Source organism: Hypanus sabinus, chromosome 18 (genome assembly GCF_030144855.1).
Source record: "Hypanus sabinus isolate sHypSab1 chromosome 18, sHypSab1.hap1, whole genome shotgun sequence".
Classification (NCBI taxonomy): domain Eukaryota; kingdom Metazoa; phylum Chordata; class Chondrichthyes; order Myliobatiformes; family Dasyatidae; genus Hypanus; species Hypanus sabinus.
Window position 1 is genome coordinate 3933105 of NC_082723.1, and position 21635 is coordinate 3954739.

The 21635-nt window shown below is 44.3% G+C and overlaps 1 protein-coding gene across 3 annotated transcripts; it reads left to right on the plus strand.

Annotated features, from left to right (window-relative positions):
• Window positions 1-2619: 2619 nt before the first annotated feature.
• LOC132377470 (zinc finger protein 214-like) lies at window positions 2620-11201 on the plus strand. Of its 3 annotated transcripts, none has more exons than XM_059943746.1 (2): window positions 2620-2693; window positions 8932-11201. In XM_059943746.1, the coding sequence occupies exon 2, from the start codon at window positions 9392-9394 to the stop codon at window positions 9998-10000; it is 609 nt and encodes a 202-aa protein (XP_059799729.1). In that variant the 5' UTR covers window positions 2620-2693; window positions 8932-9391; the 3' UTR covers window positions 10001-11201. The 3 variants fall into 3 exon arrangements, with proteins under 3 accessions (XP_059799729.1, XP_059799730.1, XP_059799731.1); XM_059943747.1 differs by having other exon boundaries at window positions 2628-2853; XM_059943748.1 differs by lacking the exon at window positions 2620-2693 and adding an exon at window positions 2868-3143.
• Window positions 11202-21635: the final 10434 nt, after the last annotated feature.

A 21635-nucleotide genomic window follows, 5' to 3' on the forward strand; every position in this document is an offset into this window, starting at 1 on the left:
ACAAGTTAGGTCTTTATTCTTTGGAGCGTAAGATGTTGAGGGGGGCTTGATAGAGATATTTAAAATTATGAGGGGAATAGATTGACTTGACAAGGATAGGCTTTTTCCATTGAGAGTAGGGGAGTTTCAAATAAGAGGACATGATGTGAGAGTTAGGGGGCAAAAGTTTAAGGGTAACAGCAGGGGAATTTCTTAACTCAGAAAGTGGTAGCTGTGTGGAACGAGCTTCCTGTAGAAGTGGTAGAGACAGGTTCGGTATTGTAAATTAACGTTAAATTGGATAGGTCTATGGACAGGAAAGGAATGGAAGGTCATGGGCTGTGTGCAGGTCGGTGAGGCTAGGTGAGAGTAAGCGTTTAGCACGGACTAGAAGGACCGAGATGGCCAGTTTCCGTGCTGTAATTGTTATATGGTTATATTGTTATGGTTATTAACTTTACCGTATCTAATCTGTTCAGGACTTTTAACATTGGGAATGTTTCTATGAGATCCCCCTCATTCTCTTGAACTCCAGAGAACACAGCCCAAGAGCTGTCAGATGCTCCTCATACGGTAACCCTTTCATTCCTGGAATTATTCTCATGAATCTTCTCTGAACCCTCTCCAATATCAGTATATCGTGTCTAAAATAAGGATCACAAAACTGCACACAATTCTCCAAGTGTGGTCCCCCGAGTGTCTTGTAGAGCCTCAACATCACATACTTGCTCTTATATCCTGGACGTCGGGTAATGAATGCCAACATTGCATTTGCCGCCTTCACCACCGACTCAACCTGGAAATTTACTTTAAGGGTATTCTGTACAAGGATTCCCAAATCCATTTGCCTCTCTGTATTTTGAAGGATCTCCCCATCTAAATAACTCTCTGCCCGTTTATTTCTTCCACCAGAGTGCATGACCATCCATTTTCAACTTTATATTTCAATTGCCATTTTTTTGCCCATTCCGCTAATCTGAGTCTCTCTGCTGTCTTTCTGTTTCGTCAACACTACCTGCTCCTCCACCTATCTTTGTGTCATCTGCAATTTTAGCCACAAATCCATTAATACTGTAGTCCATATCATAGACATTCATCCCAAATGTGACCCCTGTGGAACTCCACTGGTAACTGGCAGCCAGCCCGAATACGATACATTTATTCCCACTCTTCTGCTGACCTAGCAATGTTCAACCACGCCAGTAACTTCCATGACCTCTTATTGCTAAGCAGTCTCATGTGCGGCACCTTGTCAAAGAATTTCTGAAAATCCAAGTACACTATATCTATTTCATGTCCTTTGTCTACCTGGCTTGTAATTTCCTTGAAAAATTGCAGTACGTTTCTCAGGCAGGGTTTTCCTTCAGTTACTTCCTTCAGAACCCGAGTGTCGATTCCATCAGGTCCAGGAGATTTATCTACACTCAGACCATTATCTACCCAAGTACCTCCTCGGTCGTAATTGTCACTGCACAGACTTCACTTCCCTGATACTCTTGAATAGACATATTCCACTGTGAATACTGTTGCAAACTACTCGTTCAGATCCACTGCCATCTCTGCATTTCTCATTACAATATCTCCAGCATCATTCTGTATTGGCCCTATATCTTCCCTTGACTCTCTTTTACCTTTTATATACTTAAAAAAGCTTTTAGTATCCTCTTTGATATTAGTCCCGTGCTTCCTCGCATCATTTATCAGTTCCTTCTGAATGACCTTTCTAGATCTCTTCTGCAAGTTTTTAAAAACCTCCAATCCTCTATCTTCCCATTAGCTCTGGCTTCCTTGTACACTGTCTTTTGCTTTTACTTTGGCTCTGACTTCACTTGTCAGCCTTGCTCTTTTCAGAGGTTGGGTGATGTTCACTAATTTCAAAGGACTGGGCCTCAGTCAGCTGGGTTGTTGCAATTCACCTCTCAAGTCTGACAGCAGAGTAAGGAGTGAATCTTCGATGGAGCAGTGTCAGAAACCAAAGAGTTGCCAGCCTGAGTCAGGGCTTTCTGGATCAAGAAAGAGATGGGGCCTGGAGTTTACAAAGAGGAGGAAGACGAGCAATCAGATCAACAGGAGGTGGCTACAAATGAAAGATCAGGAACATTTGGAAACTGGTTGATCGAAAGAAATGTGGTTTATATCTGCAAAATACTGGTGGAATTCAACAAATCAGGAAGCAAATGTAGAGAGTCCACAATAGACATCGTTTAGGCCGAGTCTCTTGAGCATGCCTGGACTGTGGATTCCTCTGCTTAGCTGCTGCATGAATTACAGATTTCCTCCTACAATTTATGTGTATGTGTCTACATTTCCAGCAACAGCAGAATCTTTTGTGTTTCATATCTGTATTTTTAAGAAGGTTCTACCTTGGCATTAAACACGTGGAAAGGTTGCGGATATTAATTGTATTCATTATGGGGTCGGCTTTCTGTGTTAAAAGAGCTGCTGAGTATTCTATACACAAAAAAAGTGATATGGACACGTAACGGGTGCCTCCAGAAACTTTTAATGGCACCGTGATTACCCAGAAGGCGCTGCGTTGAAAAATTCGGCCTCTTTGACGCCTGCGCTGAAGTCCCGATTGAATGCGCAGGCGTCAGATGCCGATGTTCTCGAATGTTGCGCATGCGCAGTTCACAAAAGGCCTCGAAAACTCGGCTGCAGTTAAGAAGATTCTCCGGTTCAGCCTTTATAAAACCAAATGAGGGTCGATTGCAGTGAGTCCAGTCTCTCTGACCCTCAATCCCGGCACAGTCCTGCTCTCGTCCCTCTTTCTCAGCCCCACGATCCGTACTCAGGCCCCGGGGAGCTTCCCGCTGGTGAGGGAATGGGAACCGATGTGTCTCTCAGACAGAGCTGAGCTCCGGCTATCTAAATGTAAGGATTGGGAACTCAGAGATAGGACACAACAATCTTTTACATCAGCTGTTGAGAAAATCACATCCGTTTTACCTCCAATGCCAAACAGGAGAAAATCCGCAGATGCTGGAAATCCAAGCAACACACACAAAATGCCGGAGGAACTCAGCATTAGTACTCTTTTCCATAGATACTGTCTGGTCTGCTGAGTTCCTACAGCATTTTGTGTGTGTTGCTTTGTTCCACCTCCTCCTGGTCTGAACTTTTCTACCCGTGAGAACATGTTTTGACTCCTTCTCTCTGGGAAGGTAATTATATCAAACAGCTTTTTGCCCTGGGTAACAATTAGCTTTCACATCACAAATGTGTCAGGTGTCTCCAGTGAGACAGACTACTACCCTCCTCTTCAGATTCACTGGCATTGCCATCAATGAGTTCACCTAGGGGAGGGTTCGGGAAAATATTTATGTAGAATACAGAAACTGGTATTATCTGTGTCTATTGCGGAGATGCAAAAATTGCTGGAGAATTTACAAGTGGGAAAAAGTGGAGTGATTCTTGGAAATGTGACTTTTTGAAGTGTAATTTAGAAGCAAACAATATAGACAAAGTGCAAAAGCTCTGGTGAGAAAATCCTTCATTACCCGTTACAGGCCTGTTACACAGGTTGTGTGACAGTGCAGGTGAACTTGATTAGACCCAGAGGAGATCAAAGTTCTTTTCGACAGTGATTTGCTAGCTGTTAAAATGAATACCTCTGTATATAAAATTCACTGTGCACATGTTGACACTGGATTAAAAAAAATTGGACAATACAGGTTTCATGTGCACACTGGTCATTACAAATTAGAGGATACATTGGTGGGAAGGTGGGGAGACCTCCAGAGTCCCTGACACCCTCACCTACAAGATGTGTATCCAGCTGCAGCTTGTAACCCTGCACTTAAGGAGTTGGAGCTGGAAATGGATGAATTCCGGATCATCCAGGAGTTGGAGGAGGTGATAAATATGACATGAAGAGAGATGTTACACCCAAGGTGCAGGACACAGGAAACTGGGTGAGAGTCAGGAAGGGGAATGAGGTTAAACAGCTCTCACAGAGTACTCTTGTGGTCAACCCCACAACAACAGGTAGACCACTTTAGAAACTGTTGGGGAGGGGGGGGTGTGGAGAGGGAATTCAAAGGGTTGATAGAAGATTCCTTAGTTCGGGGAACAGAACAAGAAGGGGACTAATATCCTTGTGGTAAGGCTTACTACAGCTAGTGTCGGGGGGTGGGGATGATGTGGTTAAAATAAGTTGTAGGGGGAATGGGAGCCAGAATGAGAGAGCAGATAGTGGAAAGGGTGAATTGAATTGATTTTATTACATACATCCTTCATATACATGAGGAGTAGAAATCTTTTGGTAATGTCTCCATCTAAATGTGCAATGTGTAATTTATAGGAATTCATAATAAATAGTTTGCAATTAGGACAGTCTATATAACGCAGAAATCAATTAATCATTCTGATGGCCTGGTGGAAGATGATGTCCCGGAGACTGCTGATCCTTTTGCTGTGGGACCGTTCCCCTGATGGTAGCAGCAGGAACAGTTTGTGGTTGTGGTGAATTGGGTCCTGAATATCCTTTGGGCCCTTCTTCCTCGGTACAGCTGTTCACCCTCTCAACAGCAAAGGGGTTTACCCTGTCTCCATTCCTTCTGTAATCCACAACCAGCTCTTGAGTTTTTGTGACTTACGTATTCAGGCAACAATAAATATATGAGTTAGGCAAGGGTTTATATAACAGATAACACGTTTATTAAACACTGAAAACAAACCCCCCAAAAGTAAGCAAACACTAACGTAACCGGAAATCAGCTGCTGTGCGGCAGCTTAAACAGTTCTTAAAGCGATGCAGCTCAAACTGTTCTTAAAGCGATGTTGCAAAACCAGTTCTTTAAAGTAGTATTGCCAAAAGTTCGAAATGCTCACAGTCCACTTAAGGGAGAGACTTTTTAAGACAATTTCAATTCTCCATTCCTTCTGTAATCCACAACTAGCTCTTTAGTTTTTGCGACATTGAGGGAGAGGTTGCTTTCTTGACACCAGACAGATGTTGTTCAGACCTGTTAGTTTGTAACAGCTTCCCAATATTTTTCGCTCTATTATTTACCCTCTCTTTGGCTTTTATGTTGGCTTTGGCATCTCATTTCAACCATTGTTGTGACCTCCTGCCATTCTAATGCTTCATTGGGATGTATCTACCATGCACCTCCCGAATTGTTCCCGGTTTTGCAGCCATTGCTGCTCCATCGTCATTCCTACCAGTTTGCACTTCCAATCAATTTTGTCCAGCTTCTCTGTCATAGAAACCCGGAGAAGTTCAGTGCAGAAACAGACCATATGTCCCATCTAGACAATGCTGAAAACATTTAAGCTGTCTGATGCAATGACCTGCAGTGGGACGATAGCCCTCCATATCCCTACCATCCAGGTTCCTATCCAAACTTCTCTTAAATGGTGAAATCGAGCTCACATGCACCACTGTGCTGGCATCTCATTCCACACTCTCACAATCGATTCAGTGAAGCGGTTTTCCACATGTTCCCATTAAATTTTCACCTTCTTCAATTACCCATGACTAGAGGGCTATGCGCTAGGAAAACTATAGGCAGTTTCTAGAGTAAGTTGCATGGTTGGCACAACATTGTGGGCTGAATGGCTTGGAATATGCTGTGGATTTCAATGTTTTAGGTTGGACAGTGAAATAACTTTGGCTATCCTACACTCCCCCAGTGCCCACTCCCCTCCTGTTCACTAAGGATGATTTGGTTATCTCTGCTAGGGGCCCAACAATTTGTGCACTTGCCTCCTGTAGGGAGCACCATGTCATGTCCTTTTCCACACTCCCATAGACCCTGTGTCCATCTCCTGAGTAAATAGAGATGAAAAAATATTTAAGATCTCCCCCATCTTCTTTGGTTCCACACGTGGATTGCCATTCCGGTCTTCCAGAGGACCAACTTTGTGCCTTGCAATCCTTTTGCTCTTCATCTGTCTCAGGAATACCTGAGGATTATCCTTCATCTTTTCTGCAACAGCAACCTCATGCCTTCTTTTAGCCATCCCGATTTATATCTAATTTGTTCTCTGGCATTTCTTATACTCCATAAGAACCTACCTGCCTATTCCTGTTATACAACTCCATTTTGAGCTTCACCAGGGTCTCAATATTTCTTGAAATCCAACGTTCCCTACAGTTTCTATCTTTACCTTTTATTCTGACAAGCACATACCCACTTTGTACTTTCAAAATTTCACTTTGAAGGCCTGCCATTTACGAAGCACACAAGCCATAAAGCAGCCTGTCCCAGTCCACAGCTGCCAGATCCCAGTGTCATAATTCCAGGTGCTGATCCATTCCCTGAACACATCCACCTTTCCTATCATGCTCCTTGTATTGAAATATACAGGGCTCAGCATATTCACTGCATCATGCTCAACGTTTTTCATTCCTGATCTTGTCTGATGTCTGAACAACACCTGCACAACCCCACCACTATTTTCTGTTACACCCCCTGCAACTTTAGTTTACCCCACCCCCCATGCTCCACCTCCCACCATGCATTTCTATCACCCCTTTGGCATCCATCTCACAGATCAATAAAAAGGAGGTGCACACCAGGTACAGGCAGATAGGAACAAATGGGGTACTTATGAAGTACAGGAAAATCACGTGAACACTTGTGAAAGAAGGCATGAGGTTGCCCCCGCAGACAAGGTGAAGGAGAATCCTCAGGTATTCTGCAAATACGTTAAGTGCAAAAAGATTGCAAGGGAAAAAAAAGATTAATCCTTTGCAGGATCAGAATGGTAATCCAGATGAGGAGCCGAAATAGATGGGGGAGATTTTTTCTGCTTTCGTATGTACTCAGGAGATGGACTCAGAGTCTGTAGAAGTGAGACAAAGCAGCATTAACTTCATGGAGCCTGTACAGTTTACAGAGGTGGAGGTGTTTGCTGTCTTAAGGCAAATTATCGTGGGTAAACCCCCAGGGTCTGACAAGTTGTTCCCCAGGAATCTGCAGAAGATAAGTGCAGAAATTGTTTGGACCCAAACACAGATATTTAAATCATACTTAGTAACCAGTGAGGCAGTGGAGAATTGGAGGACAGCCAATATTGTACCACTGTTCAAGAAAGGCTCTGAAAATAAACTAAGAAATTGTACGTTGGTGAGCTTGACATCAGTAGGGGGAAAGTTATTGGAACATATGTGCAGGAACCGGATATATAAGTATTTGGATAGATGTGGACTGATTAAGGACAAAGAGCATGACTTTATGCATGGTAGGTCATGTCTAACCAATAATAGAGTTTCTCGAGGAAGTTATCAGGAAAGTGGATGAAGGCAAGTCAATGGATGTTGTCTGCATGGACTTTAGCAAGGCACTTGACAAAGTCTCACGTTGGAGGTTGGTCAAGAAGTTTCAGACATTCAGCATTCAAGATGAGATAGTAAATTGGATGAGACACTGTCTTTGGGAGAAGCCAGAGTGTGGTAGCAGATGGTTGCCTCTCTGACCGGAGGCCTGTGACGAGTGATGTGCCACAGGGATCAGTGATGGATCTGTTGTTGTTTGTCATCTGTGTCAGTAATCTGGATGATAGTGTGTTCAACTGGATCAGCAAATTTGTGGTTGAAACCATGACTGGGGATTCAGCGGACTGTGAGGAAGACTATCATGGCTTGCAGTGCAAACTGGACCAGGTGGAAAGATGGTTTGAGAAATGAAAAATGGAATTTAATGCAGACAAGTGTGAGGTGTTGCACTTTGGTAGGACCTACCAGGGTAGGTCTTACACAGTAACTGGTCGGGCACGGAGGAGTGTTGTAGAGGAACGGGAGCTGGGAACACAGGTCTAAGTCTCACTGAAAGTGGTGTCACAGTTCGATAGGGACGGAATGAAAGATTTCTTCACATTGGCCTTCATAAACCAAAGTACTGAGTACAGCAGATGGATGTCATGTTGACTTTGTACAAGACATTGGTGAGGCCTAATTTGGAGTATTGTGTGCAGTTTTGTTCACCTACCTACAGGAAAGTTGTAAAAGAGGTTGAAAAAGTTCAGAGAAAATTCTCAACGATGTTGCCAGGTCTGGAGGACTTGAGTTGTAACGAGAGATTGAACTGGTCAGTACTTTATTCCTTGGAATGTAGAAGATTAAGGGGAGATTTAATGGAGGTATACCACAATTATGAGGGTTAAAGACAGGGTAAATTCAAGCTGGCTTTTTCCACTGAGAAGGGGTGGGACTAAAACCAGAGGCCATGGGTTAAGGGTGAAAGGTGAAACATTAATGGGGACATGAGGAGAAACATCTTCATGCAGACTGTCATCCAGGTGAGGAATGAACAAACAGCCCAACAGGTGCATGCGAACTCATTTTCAACATCTAAGAAGTTTGTGTAGGTACCTGGATTGTAGGTGTACAGGAGTAGAGTTTAAATAGTTCAACATAAACTAGATGGGCCAAAGGACCTGTTTCGGTGTTGTACTTAGACATAAATAATAATTATATTCACTCGGATTCCTTTTAACAGCTGTGCAGACCAACCATACATCTGAGTAGGAGATATTTACATGGTGTTAAAACTGTGGCACTTTAAATTAACAGTACATAAAAGACAATCCCAGCTGTACGTTAACAAAGGCTATTTGCGTGAGAGTATTTCAGTTACTGTGGGGCCAGGCACCCATACAGCTGGGAATAATAATAATAATAATAATAATAATAATAATAATAATAATAATAATAATAATAATAATAATAATAATAATAATAATAATAATAATACCAGTGGAGAGAGTCATCTGAGCCAGGTCACAGATTGGAGATGGCAGAAATGCCCCATTCTTAGAGACAGGAAGAGCATCAGGGAATTTGATGGTCATTCCAGATACCAGCACCGTGTCTAGTCAAAAGATGATTTCTCTCTCCAACTTGGGTTGCACCTCACTGTAACAGATCACACGTGAGCTACTGAAGTGATCTCAATATTAATATTGTCTTTCATCCAATGATGGTTTTTGTAAATCTTTTTACAGGTTAGAAATTTGAAGGAATTTGTCTTCGGGAATCTTAAACACACCAGTTTTGCTGTCTCTGTCCAGATATTTAAGAAGTGGAGCAAGGGATTCACTTGAACATCCTTACCGCTCAGACTATAGGGAGGGATTCACTCGATCATCTGACCAACAGACTCGTCCTTGCTGCTCAGACTGTAGGGAGGGATTCACTCTGTCATCTGACCGACTGGCATGCATGCCATTTTACACAGGGGAGAGGACGTTCTCCTCCTCAGACAGTGGGAATGGATTCAGTTGGTCATCTCAACTGAAGGTACATCAGCAAGTTCACACTGGGGCAAGGCCATTCACCTGTTCTGTGGGTGAGAAGGGATTCAGTCAGTCATCACACCTGTGGACACACCAGTCAGTTCACACTGGGCACAGGCTGGTCATCTGCTGAATTTGTAGGGAAGGATTCACTTGATCATCTGACCTAATGACTCACCAGCGAGTTCACACTGGGGAGCGGCCGTTCACCTGCTCAGACTGTGGGAAGGGATTCACTTTTTCATCTAAACTGAAGATACATCAGCGAGTTCACACTGGGGAGAGGCCATTCACCTGCTCAGACTGTGGGAAGGGATTCACTCAGTCATCTAGACTAATGGTACACCTGCGAGTTCACACTGGGGAGAGACCGTTCACCTGCTCAGACTGTGGGAAGAGATTTACTCGGTCATTTGATCTGCAGGTACACCAGCGAGTTCACACGGGGGAGAAACCGTTCACATGTTCTGACTGTGGGAAGGGATTCCATGGATCATCCGACCTTCATAGACACCAGCGATTTCACACTGGGGAAAAGCCAATCACTTGCAAATTCTGTTGGAAAGGTTTCACTTTATTATCTGGCCTACGGAGACACCAATCAGTTCACACTGGGGAGAGGCCATTCAGCTGCTCAGTCTGTGGGACGACATTCAGTCAGTCATCCGACCTACAAAGTCACAAAACGAGTTCACACTGGGGAGAAGCCATTCACCTGCTCAGACTGTGGGAAGACATTCACTCAGTCATCCCACCTACAGAGACACCGGCGAGTTAACACTGGAGATAAGCCGTTCACCTGCCCAAACTGTGGGAAGAAATTCACTCAATCATCCCACCTACAAAGTCACCAGAGAGTTCACCCTGGGGAGAGGCCGTTCACCTGTAGTAAATGTGGGAAGGGATTCACGCAGTTATCTAACCTTGTGACACACTACCGAGTTCACACTGGGAGAAACTTTCAATGAGCTGCATGCTGGATATTTGTCCATCACCGTTGCTGAATGCAATTTCGAGAGTGTCTGTCGGTGCTGAACTCTGCAATTATTGCTGCTGCTCACCACACCCAGTTCTGCACCCTGGTCACTGGGCTTGGGAGGAGTTTCTTCTGATGCATATTCACCTTTAATGGGACTGGAGTTTAATATTCTGGATCTGAGACAAATAAATCAGTTCTATTTTGAACTTTGTCATTGGTACTTAGTGAATTTATAACACACCGAGTGTACTGTAGAGAGTTAACTCATGCCAGCTGATCCTGCCAATGATTCAGTTGCATGATGGTCCTTTTAAATCCTCCCCTGTTGTTCCACTCTCGATCTCTCTGCGGTGATGTGTTCCAAACAGTCACTGCTCTGTGGGTGAAGAGGTTTCCCTTGAACTTCCTGCAGACTGAAGAAGTCGAGCTAATCGCAGTTCTGTCTGAGATGTTCTTCACCCCTCAAATCTCTGGGCTGATGGAGAATGACATTGGTAGTTAATCTCCTTATTCATGGCTCATTTCCACATTATGGGTCATCTTCCCTGCTTCTAAAGGGTTGCTAGAAAACACACTGTCCTGTAAAGGCCGAAAGCAGAATGGGAAACCATTTGCTGGATGTGCAGCGTAGCAGAGTTAGAAACCAGAGGCAGGTCTGCACAGGGCAGAGTTTGGGCCTCTGGACAATGGTCGGGGTAAGAACATATGATGAGGAGAAGGGAATCAGCAGTGGGACGTGGCTGCAACAGACTGGAAACATGTGGAAGCTGATTGACAGAGAAAATCTTTTGTTTGTCTGACTGATGACACAAGCAATACCTGTGGTGAGGTGTTCCATTGGTTCAGGAATTTGAATGTTGGGAATGGTTTTATCGATTGAAGGAGCTGTCCCTGCTTGTTTATCCTGTAATATTTTATCCAGCTGGTTATTATGGATTGTCCTATCTGAAATAATGTTTTGATTATCGTATAATTTGTAAAATTTTGACTCTAAAACTGGATCAGGCTTGAATTTATGGTGTCTTTATGAAGTGATGGAGACTCTTAAAGCAAGATTTTGTTGAATGTTATTTCCCAAGATTGAGTTAAACTGCTACAGGATGCTGAAATGTCTTGGATTGTGTCTGGATTCTCTTGACATTTTCTGCACTTACTACCTTGTTTGTATTTTATGTATTGTTGATTTTTTTTAATGTCAACCAGCTTTTCCTGTAATTCCTTCGGTTTCTGGGTAGTGGTCTGTAACTCTGAGTTGGGCACTCGATGTTTCTTTGTCATCACCTTGTCTGCTCGGATCACTGGGATGGCTTCCATGAGGGACATACTGATTACACTGGTTAACGTTTTTCCCCAGAGTGATAATTCATTTTTCTGAGATGGCCTCTCATTTAAGCTTGCTGCTCTGTACTTCATATCATAATTACGTATAATACCATAATGACCAAAAGAATAACAGCAGAATTGGGTCCTCTGTCCAATTGAGTCTGCTCGGCCATTCAATTATGGCTGATCATTTTTTGTCCTCTCCTGAACCCCAGTTCCCAGCCATCTCCCAGTAATCTTTGAAGCCATGTCAAGAATCTAACAATCTGACTTAAATATATCCAACGACGTGGCCTCTGCAGCTGCATGAGGCAACAAATTCCACCGATTTACCACACTCTGGCTAAAGAAATTTCTCTGCATCAGTGTTTTGAATGGACTCCCCCCTACCCTGATGCTGTGCCATCTTCCTAACTGGAAGACCATAATCTGTGGATTGGTGAGATTATCTCCTCACTGGCAATCAACACTGGCACTCCTCAGGGGTGTGCGTTTAGCTCACTGCACTATTCTCCGTATGCACATGAATGTGTGGCTAGGCATAGCTCAAACAACATCTACAAATATTCTGACAATATAACCACTGTTGGTAGAATCTCAGGTGGTGATGCGAGGGCGTACAGGAGTGAGATATGCCAACTAGTGGAGTGGTCTCACAGTCAAAACCTAGCACTCAACATCAATAAGACGCAAGAGCTGATTGTGAACTTGAGGAAGGGTAAGACGAAGAAACACATACCAATCCTCGCAGAGAGATCAGAAGTGGAGAGAGTTAGCAATTAATTTTTCCCTCGAATTGTAACCTCTACATGTGAAACTCATGCTGATTTGCTCATCATTCACTGTTATTGTTGCAAAATATTTCCCCACACTCCAGCTGGACTATTGGCTGAAATTTCTAATTGTGGAAAACACTCCCTCGTATTCCAGGCATCACTCTAGAAATGCTTTGCTTTCTAAATGGGCCATCCACATTGAGTGCAACGGTACTCTCAACAGTGGCGGGAAGAGAACCATCCACCATGTGGGAATCTGATCCAAGTTCTCAGCAGCATGGGAATGAATGAGAAAGATTCAAATGTGTTGGCAATTCAACATAACACATTTTTGTTTCCGGTTCGGTGAGGTTTTATTACTGTCCTGGTCAAAGCCCGAGTAAAATGTTTTATAATCACAGCCATTTTATTGGCCTGTGGTGCTGTAGGCCTTTGATCTTGTCTCCATCTGTTTGCATTTGGATCTGATGCTCCTGCTCTTTGAAACAATGATTATAACTTTCGATACATTTACTGATATTTTATTAACATTCTGGAAGCTGAAATGGTCTGAATTGGTAAAGTGTGACAACTTCTGCATTATTTTGAAGTGCACCACCGTTGTGAAATTATGTGTTACTACAGTGTGTTTCTCGTTCGTATAAAATTCACCCCTATTAGGAGCAGAAAATCTGACGTGATACTTGTTTGTGTTTATTTTTGGGGTGAATTAGAATTTCTGATTAGAGTTGATTTGCTTCCTTTTACATTTTCTCCGATAATGGAATCTCTGAAAACAAGAACGGTGTGAATTATGTCTGAATGATTCATCCGTCCGTGCATCTCCATCCATTTCAAATTTTCAAATATATATTATAAACATAACTAGTTCAGCAGATGCTGGAAACCAAACGCAACAGAGAGAGAGAGAGAGAGAGAGAGAGAGAGAGAGAGAGAGAGACACACACAACACTGGAGGAAGTCAGCAGGGCGGGCAGCATATATGGAAATGGATAAACGGTTGACGTATTGGGCTGAGACCTTTTTCAGGTCTGGAGAGTAATAGGGGAGATGCCAGAATAAAATGGCGTGAGGAGGGGAAAGGTGATAGAGGAAACCAGGTGAAAGGTGAAGGGCTGGAGCGGAAGGAATCTGTTAAGAGAGGACAGTGGAGTACAGGAAAAACAGAAGCAGTTAGGAAGTGATAGGCAGGTGAAAATAGGCATGAACCCAAAGAGGTGAACAGAAGATTGGAGAGGGAGGGGTATTTTTTGATTGTCATTCATAACACCAGGTTGGAGACTACCTTGATGGAAATTATGTTGTCGCTCCCCCGCCTTGAGGCAAGCCTCCCCACGGCACGAGAGGAACCAATAAACTAAAAATGTCGGATCGGAAATGGGAATCAGAATTAAAATGTTGGGACGCTGGGAAGCGCCGCTTTTCACGCTGCAGCGATGGCGCTCGACGAAATGAGGTCCAGTTGATCACTGGTCTCACCGATGTAGAGAAGGCCGCACCAAGGGCACCAGACACAACAGACGACCACAGCAGATTCACAGGTGAAATGCTGCTTACCTGGAGGGAACGCGTTTGGGCCTGGACTAATGGTGAGAGAGGAGATGAATGTGTGGTTGTAGCACTTTGGGGGCTTGCAGGGATAAGCGCCGTGAGGGTGTTAGGGGTGGCGGGCTGAATGAAACGAGATTATGGAGGCAGTGACTCCTGTGGAAAGTGGAGAGATGGGTTGGGAGTTAGTGATATCGTTGTTGGTAGCATCGCTTTAAAAGTGGGATCAGCCTGTCCGCGCTCACCAGGTCTTCCGCCACCTTAACAGTGATGGAGTTGCTCTTATATACCACGCCCTGACGTTCTGCACCCAAAAATCATAATTTGTAAATTCAGCCATTCCAAAGAGATCGTTGAAACAAATTTATCTTTACCTCCCTATCACCGCCACGCAACCGCTCTCCACTTCCCACAGGGGTCACTTCCTCCGTTATTCCGTTTCCATTCCGAACCTCACTATTCATCTCCCTCCCAGCGCTTATCCCTGCAAGAGGACACAGCGCTACACCTGCCCATCCACCTCCTACCTCAGCACCAGTCTTTGTCCCCAAACAGCCCTTCCATGTGAGGCAAAAATCTTCCTACGAATCCACTGGGGTAGTCTGTGTGTTCAGTGTCCCGAGGCAGCCTTCTCTACATTGGCGAGACCCATCGTTCATCGGGGGACTTTTCGTCCAGCAGCTCAGCTCCAGCGACCCAAAACAGATCTTCCCCCAGGCAAAACCTCCGATTCCGATTGCTATTCCTGTTCCGCAGCTTTCTCTTCTTGCACGATGAGACAATCCCCAGGATGGAGCAGCAACCACTTACAGTCTATGTTGTCTGGGTAGCCTCAATCCTGATGGCATGAATATCGATTCTCCTGCCCGTGGAAAGAATGATAACCCTTCCCCTTTTTATTCTATTCCTCAATCTGGCATTTTACCTCTTCTCACCTGCCTATCAATTCCTCATCGGTTCTCTCCAGCTTCTCTTTCTCCTGTGGTCCATTCTCCAGTCCAATCAGGTTGCTTCCTCTCCATCCCTTTAGTTTTCCCGTCCATCAGGCTTGACCTATCACCGTCTGGCTTCCCTCCTCCTCCTCCGTTACCCTTTTATTCTGGCGTCTCACCCCTTCGTTTCTGGTCCTGAAGAAGGGTCTCGGCCCGGCACTTCGGCTGTTTATTCATTCCCATTGGTCAACTGCCTGACCTGCGGAGTTCCTCAGGCAGTTGGCTTGTGTCGCTTTTAGTACTTTTGTTGTGAGTTATCGTGACGGAGCGTGCGAGTCAAATGTGTTATTTCCATGTTTTTGAGCCATTGATGCCTCACTGCCTTTCAATAAAGAAGTTGAGTTAAAAACAGTGTGACCCATAATCTTCAGGTTATTAATGACTCTGAAAACCTGTACTCCGATAAGGTGCCTTGACGGCCAGGAATTTTCCATCCTTTCGGCTACAAGCATGTGGAGCGAGTTACTCTCAGAAACATCAAGCTGTCACTGCTCTCACGACGTGATCTTTCAGATGGTCATTAGCCTGATGATACTTAAGTCGATTTTTAAGTCTACTTAAAATGTTTTTGTCAGTTTCATGGACCCGATTTGTGACTATCCCATTGACAGGTTGTATGTTATTCGTACTTTTATTAGGTTGTCGTGCGTTATAACATTGAAACTTCCAATGTGTTTGAACAGCAGCATTTTTTGTTATTCAGTGTGTTCTATACTTGCTTTGTTGTCTGGTGCAACCCTCTTACGTTTCTGGGGCTAACATTTGGGATTATGTTTGTGGTTGTAGCCTGCATCCGAGTGGTTACCGAGTGTTTAATCCTCCTTAACGAACTGAACAAAGCTGTAGAGGCAATGGATGAGGTTGGTAAGGATCCTCAGGGAAGGGTGAGGGACATGAAGGGTTGAAACTACAGAGTTGTGTCCGTCCATCCAGGGCGAACCTCGAGCAACACCGATAATCAATGGACAACATTCCGACTGCCTTCCTGAAAACAGAAGAGAAGGACGCTGGTTTCATAGACCATCAGTGTCGATCTCTTTTCAAAATGAGCGACAGAGGAGAACGTAGCATCTCCTTCAGCTGTTCACTGAGCTCAGTCTGACTAACGAGGTAACGAGCTCAGATGTTGCAGCATGCAGCACCGTTCATTGAAAAATGAAGGAATATGCAAACAGCGTGAGACGTCCACTGTATGAACCATCCTGTTCCCCATAGCCGTCACCCCATACCACGCCATACAGGATGAAATCTGCCCAGCAGTAAAACCAAGGATTTTCGCAGTTTTTCGGGGTCGCTGTAATTTTGACTACTACTTGGAGCCCGGAGTCTGCCGTGGGCTCTTCTGACCACTAAATGGTTCGTGAAGGTGAAAGCTTTGAGCAGGACAACAACAAGGAATGGGGTCACAGTTGAAAAGTCAGAACGAAGAATACACATTACTGTCCAAAATAGTGACACAAGTAATTCTCAACTCTGCATGCAAAGGCATGTTAAAGTAAAGATATATATGTTGGACCATGAAGAACTGTAAGCAACTCAGTGAAGATGCAAAGGTCAGAATCACATCCGCCGTTCTCCCAGTGCGGTACTTAGCGTTTAGATCCTGGAAGCAAATGGCCACAAATCGATCAAAGGTGAAGGCGACGGTGAACGAAACAGAGCAATCTGTGGCGGGCGGCAATAAGAAGACGTGGGTTCTACAAGCGCGGACGTAAAACAGGAAGGAAAATTCATCCGGAAATGCCTTCAGAATTTTCATCAATATAACGTCCAGGAAAACGACCGCTAGGTCAGCCGCTGACATGGCAGCAGATAGCGGGTGACTGTTTTAGAGAGTCCGCACTTTCCCCGTGATAGTATGACAATCGTCAGCACGTTCAATGTGAAAAGCAGAAATATGGAAATTATATATCAACTGCGAGCCTGTACGTGCCAATGTCTTTTTTAACGCCACAATATATCAGCCTCTATCATGATGTTTGGCAGCGCTTTCTCTGCACCTGCCTCTCCTTGTATAGAAAACCTATAACCAACCTCCCGCCGTATTTTCTCACTCCTTTTCCTCATTTCCATCCTAGGAAAAAGACACAAGCGGTTGAATATGTCTATGCCTCTGATGATCGCGCATAAGTCTATCAACTCACCTCTCATCCTCCAAAGGGCTGAGCCCAGGCTCGCTCCACAGCTTTCCAATCTAGAACGAATCCATTTCTGGTTCGCAGCAGCAACGGACCTAACCAGATCCACATCTCTTTTTTCCCGCCGCTGTGTCAACGAATAAACAATTTTAAGAATTTAAACTTTCTTTCAAATACACATGCAGTGCCCATGAAAAGTATTCGCCCCCTTGAATGTTTTCGTTTTATTGTGCAACATTGTATCACAGTGGATTTAATTTGGATTTTATTTTTAACACTGATAAACCGAAAAATGTCAAAGTGAAAACAAATCTCTAAAACGTGATCTAAATTAATTACAGACATAGAAAGTGAGCGTGACTGGGGTAGAAGAAAGAGATTGTGGTAAGGCGAGATTGGAGTGAAAGATGAGAGGGGGAGAGAGAGATAGAGATAGGTAGAGAGTGAGAGGGAGACTGGGTAGAAAGCAAGGGTGGAGAGAGGGAGATTTGGTGTTAGAAAGAATGGAGATAGAATGAACCTTGGAGTGAGGTACGAGAAAGCAATGTAGAGAAAGATAGAGAGGGGACAGTGGATAATAGAGACATGAGAGAGAGACAACCTGTAGAGATAGAGGCAGGGTGATGAGAGAGATTTCGAATGACTGATAAGATCGGAAGCTGGGGGAGACCGAGACGGATGGGGTGGAGAAAGAGACCGGGCCTGGGCAGAGAGACGTGGGAGAGAAAGTCTGCGCGGACGTGGTAAATCTTGGATGAGGGTGTGTAGGGAAGAGTGAGTTAAAACTGTGAAAAATGTACCGTGAGGGTCCGGAGGGCTTTCCGTCACGCACAGCATTCTGGGACAGCAGTACCAATATTGTAAAGTGCTGCGAATCATCCAATCTGCCTGGGTGACTCCTTCCCCTGACCCGACTCCTGCCAAACAGCATTGGCGTTCTCCCTCCCTCGTAACCTTCTTCGCCACCTCCCTGTCTCTATCTGATCACCAACCTCCCTCCTTGTCGACGACATTTCCGAATATAACGTTTCCTGTGCTGTATGTTGCTTCAGTTTTGTGAAATTGCAGACCTCTGCGTTTTCCACTTGAGAATAGCGTCTTCTCACCAATACTCCTTGGAACGATAACCCGGCTGCACAAGTCCGATGGGTGTAAACGGATGACCCACAAATCAGGAAAACAACATTATGACCTAATCCTATTGTTCTACGGTTTCGCACGCTTCCCTGCTAATGGATCTAAAGGCAAGCCTTTTACTTGTACCTCAGAGTTCCACACTGCATGATAGAAAAGATTCGCCATTTAAACTCTGGTACCGCACTTCATTTTGAGATATCTGTGACAAATGTCTGTAGTCTAGCAGGATCCCGACAAAACGGGATTAAAACGATGGAGAAACTATGTCTCAGAGGCACATTCGAGTTCGCCACACGTTGGGTGTTCCGCTTTGTGCCTCCTGATCCTGGCCCATCACCGGGCAGAAAGGATGGGATCGGTGAAACCAAGTAGGAGAGACAGCAGAATTACGTGAGATATTGGGTGAAATAAGGAAGTCCGGATCCAGATCCGAGTCGCACCCAAGATGTTATCCGGTAAGTAACCAAAACCAATAGATAGAAATCAGAACGGAATTTCGTTCGTGCTTCTGCTTGCGACTGACTGTCTTTCCTTTGCAGGACCAGGTCAGTAGATTAAAGAAGGATGGGAAGTAGCAACAGTGACGTTTATCAGGAATGCGGGGAGAGTCTTCTGTGTGAAGGTAAAGTAGAAAATGAGAAAGAAGCACCCGAAGGTTGAACGAGTAACAAAATCCCTGGAAGTTCCACTGGTGCCGCTAATCTTCCTCCTGATAATGTCTGGTTGGAAAGTGGATATACTGTACTAGATATGTGATTCCTTTTACTAGTGGCTTGTGTGGTTGGACACAAGAACGGTGGTCCTATTGGGGTCCTTTTAGTTAAGGAAAATCAAATAATTTAAACAAGAAACTGGTAGTGGAGACGGAGATCCTACGTGGGATTATGATTTTATAATGTAATAATGTGTTTTGATTTATGCACTTTGTTTGTTTGTGCGTAGTTCACCAGAAGATGTTCTTGCTTTCATAATTGCTTGTCTGTTGCGTGTGCTGCTGTACCCGACACTCTGGGTCGAAGAATCGTTGTCTCGTTTGAGGGTGTGCATGTGTGTAGTTAAACGACAGTAAACGTGACTTGAGTTGAATAAGTGCTGAAGATATAAGTGACACCAACCTCCGGAACAACAACAACAACAAAAATAGACTGACTGACCAAACAATGTCCAAACAAAAGAAGGGGGAGGCGTCTCAATCCTCACCTAGACAGCCTGAGCTCAGGCCCGAATCAGGTCTGGACAAAGTCTTAATGTTAGCAGAAGCTATACGACAAAATGAAACATCCCGACCCCGCCTGATGACGCTCAGGCAAACGAAGCAGAGGGGCAGGAGGGTGACAAATGGCAAGTCAAGGAACTATCCAAGGAAAGATGAGGCCATTTTTAGGGCCGCTTCTGAACCATCGAGGGGTCTCACAAAGGTGCACGACTTTAATTTGCGTATTAGAACAGGATACGGGGAGAAATAAAGAGAAGTGAATTCAGAAGTCGAACTTGTTGCGTCATATCGAAACATATATATATGATTGGCATCACCACGGTAATTGGGCTATAGACCCCGTGTGAAGTTCGGGCTATGGGACAAATTTATGAAATTTATAAGCCCTTGACTGGAAATGTTCGGATGTTCTGAAATGTGGTCCGTGGAACCCACTTCGCCTGCAGTACGAAGCGCGGTTCAATTTTGCAGAGGAATAGAGGTGAAAACGATAATAATGGATATAACGCTACCACGGGCACGTGGTTAAAGGGACAAGCTCGGCTGCCGTTGTGGGCTAGTTCGTCAGCATATTGATTTTGGAGTGGGAACCAGGTGCATGCAAACAACAGGAGACAATATAACTGACGTTATTTCCCGTTTCCCTGACGCATGATGGAATAGACTTACCGAGCAACTCTGCGCTGCCATACACGGAATTGAAAATACACCTGGACTAAGATGTTAACCAACGACAGCTTATCCTGATATGCAAACCTCTGATGTATTGACATTGCACCTTAAGTATAATCCTTAAGTTTCACTGGAAACATTATTTATAATAAAGCGTCGAATTAGTAGTAACGTGCATAAATCTATTGTGCGTTCGAAACGATATCGGTCGAGTCAACTCTTACCTCTGTCAACCCCGGGCGAGGAGAATCACCAGTGTTGTGTACCGCTGATCGGTACAGACAGACAGACAGCAGTGAGACGGAACTGGAAATGCAACAGAGTGAGTAATGTTCCGTCAGAAAGCGGTGCAGCATCATTTAAAGCAATTTTAATTCGGATTTCCAGTATCATTCTTTTATTTTTCAAACATCGGTAAACCTTCCGGATTGAACTCAGTTCGTTCGAGAGAGAAACAAAACAAATAACTTTTTCCAGTTGCTCTGGAAGTTCATTAAATTTCAGCGTGCACTTATCATCAATAGAAATATATATTCCCGAATGAGACTTATCTTGTTCTGTAGGAGACCGGACGTGTGGTCAGAGAGAAACAGAGTATAGATGGCGAGGGAAAGAATCAGATTGTCACGAGGCCTTGGGATGTGAACAGAGATAAAGGCGTGGGAGATATTCAGGGACAACGAGGGAGCAGGTCGGAGATGGAGTTAAAAAAAAACAATACACGCTCTCTTTCAGCCCGATCATCTTCCCTCACGATGAAACTCACTAGTCTGCAATGAGATTAAATTTTGTTCAGAACTGGACGTGGGGGAAGGAGTGAGCGACGACAACGTGAGAGATATTGGGAGAAAAACGCTGTGAGCATCACTAAAAAGAATGAATCAGAAACAACTGAGAAAATGGAGAAAGAGAGAGGTTTCTTCCTAACTGGACCAACCCGGAGTAAAACGCTGTCAGATGTAATGGATATTATTAAAATGAAACGGGAGTGACCTGACTATAGACCCTCCATCGGGGTGAATTAAAGTTGAGGAGACCGTTACATGTTCAATGAAGGGCACATTTCACCCATACTGGGGAGACAGCGAGTGAAATATATCATCACAAAATGCATGCGCATTTCCGAGCGCTCAATTGTTACCCATGGGTCTGCAGACCATATCGGCAAGTGGATAGATTATGAAGGAAAAACGGTGGTTGACAAAACACCTGCAGAAATCAGCAAGTCCCTCAATGATTTAAGGAATTTGGTTAACACTTTCAGTGGTATTTCACCGCGTTCTTCAGATCCTCTCTGAACTTGCTCTGAGTAAATGCATGTGTCGATGCAGGAACTGAAGATCTGCAGCATCGTCGCCGTGGAGTCTGCGATATAAGTCGGATATGCGTCCGTGTAACGAGGGGTGTTTGCAATCAGTATGTACATATCAAAAAACCACCAGTGTTAACCACAGAAGTATAAAACTACCGGTTATACTGAATAGTAAAACGACGGACTTAATTCGGTTCTCCATTTCCGGGTCCTTGTCATTCCTTCCGTCGCTGCCGCCCCGGAGCCCCATCCGGACTTTATTGGCAGAAAAAAAACCGTCTAACTGTCGGAGCATTGAACAATAAAATCAGAATAAACGG

Coding starts and splice junctions, on each gene's coding strand:
- LOC132377470 (XM_059943746.1), top strand. CDS start 9,392: ATGACTCACCAGCGAGTTCACACTGGGGAGCGGCCGTTCACCTGCTCA.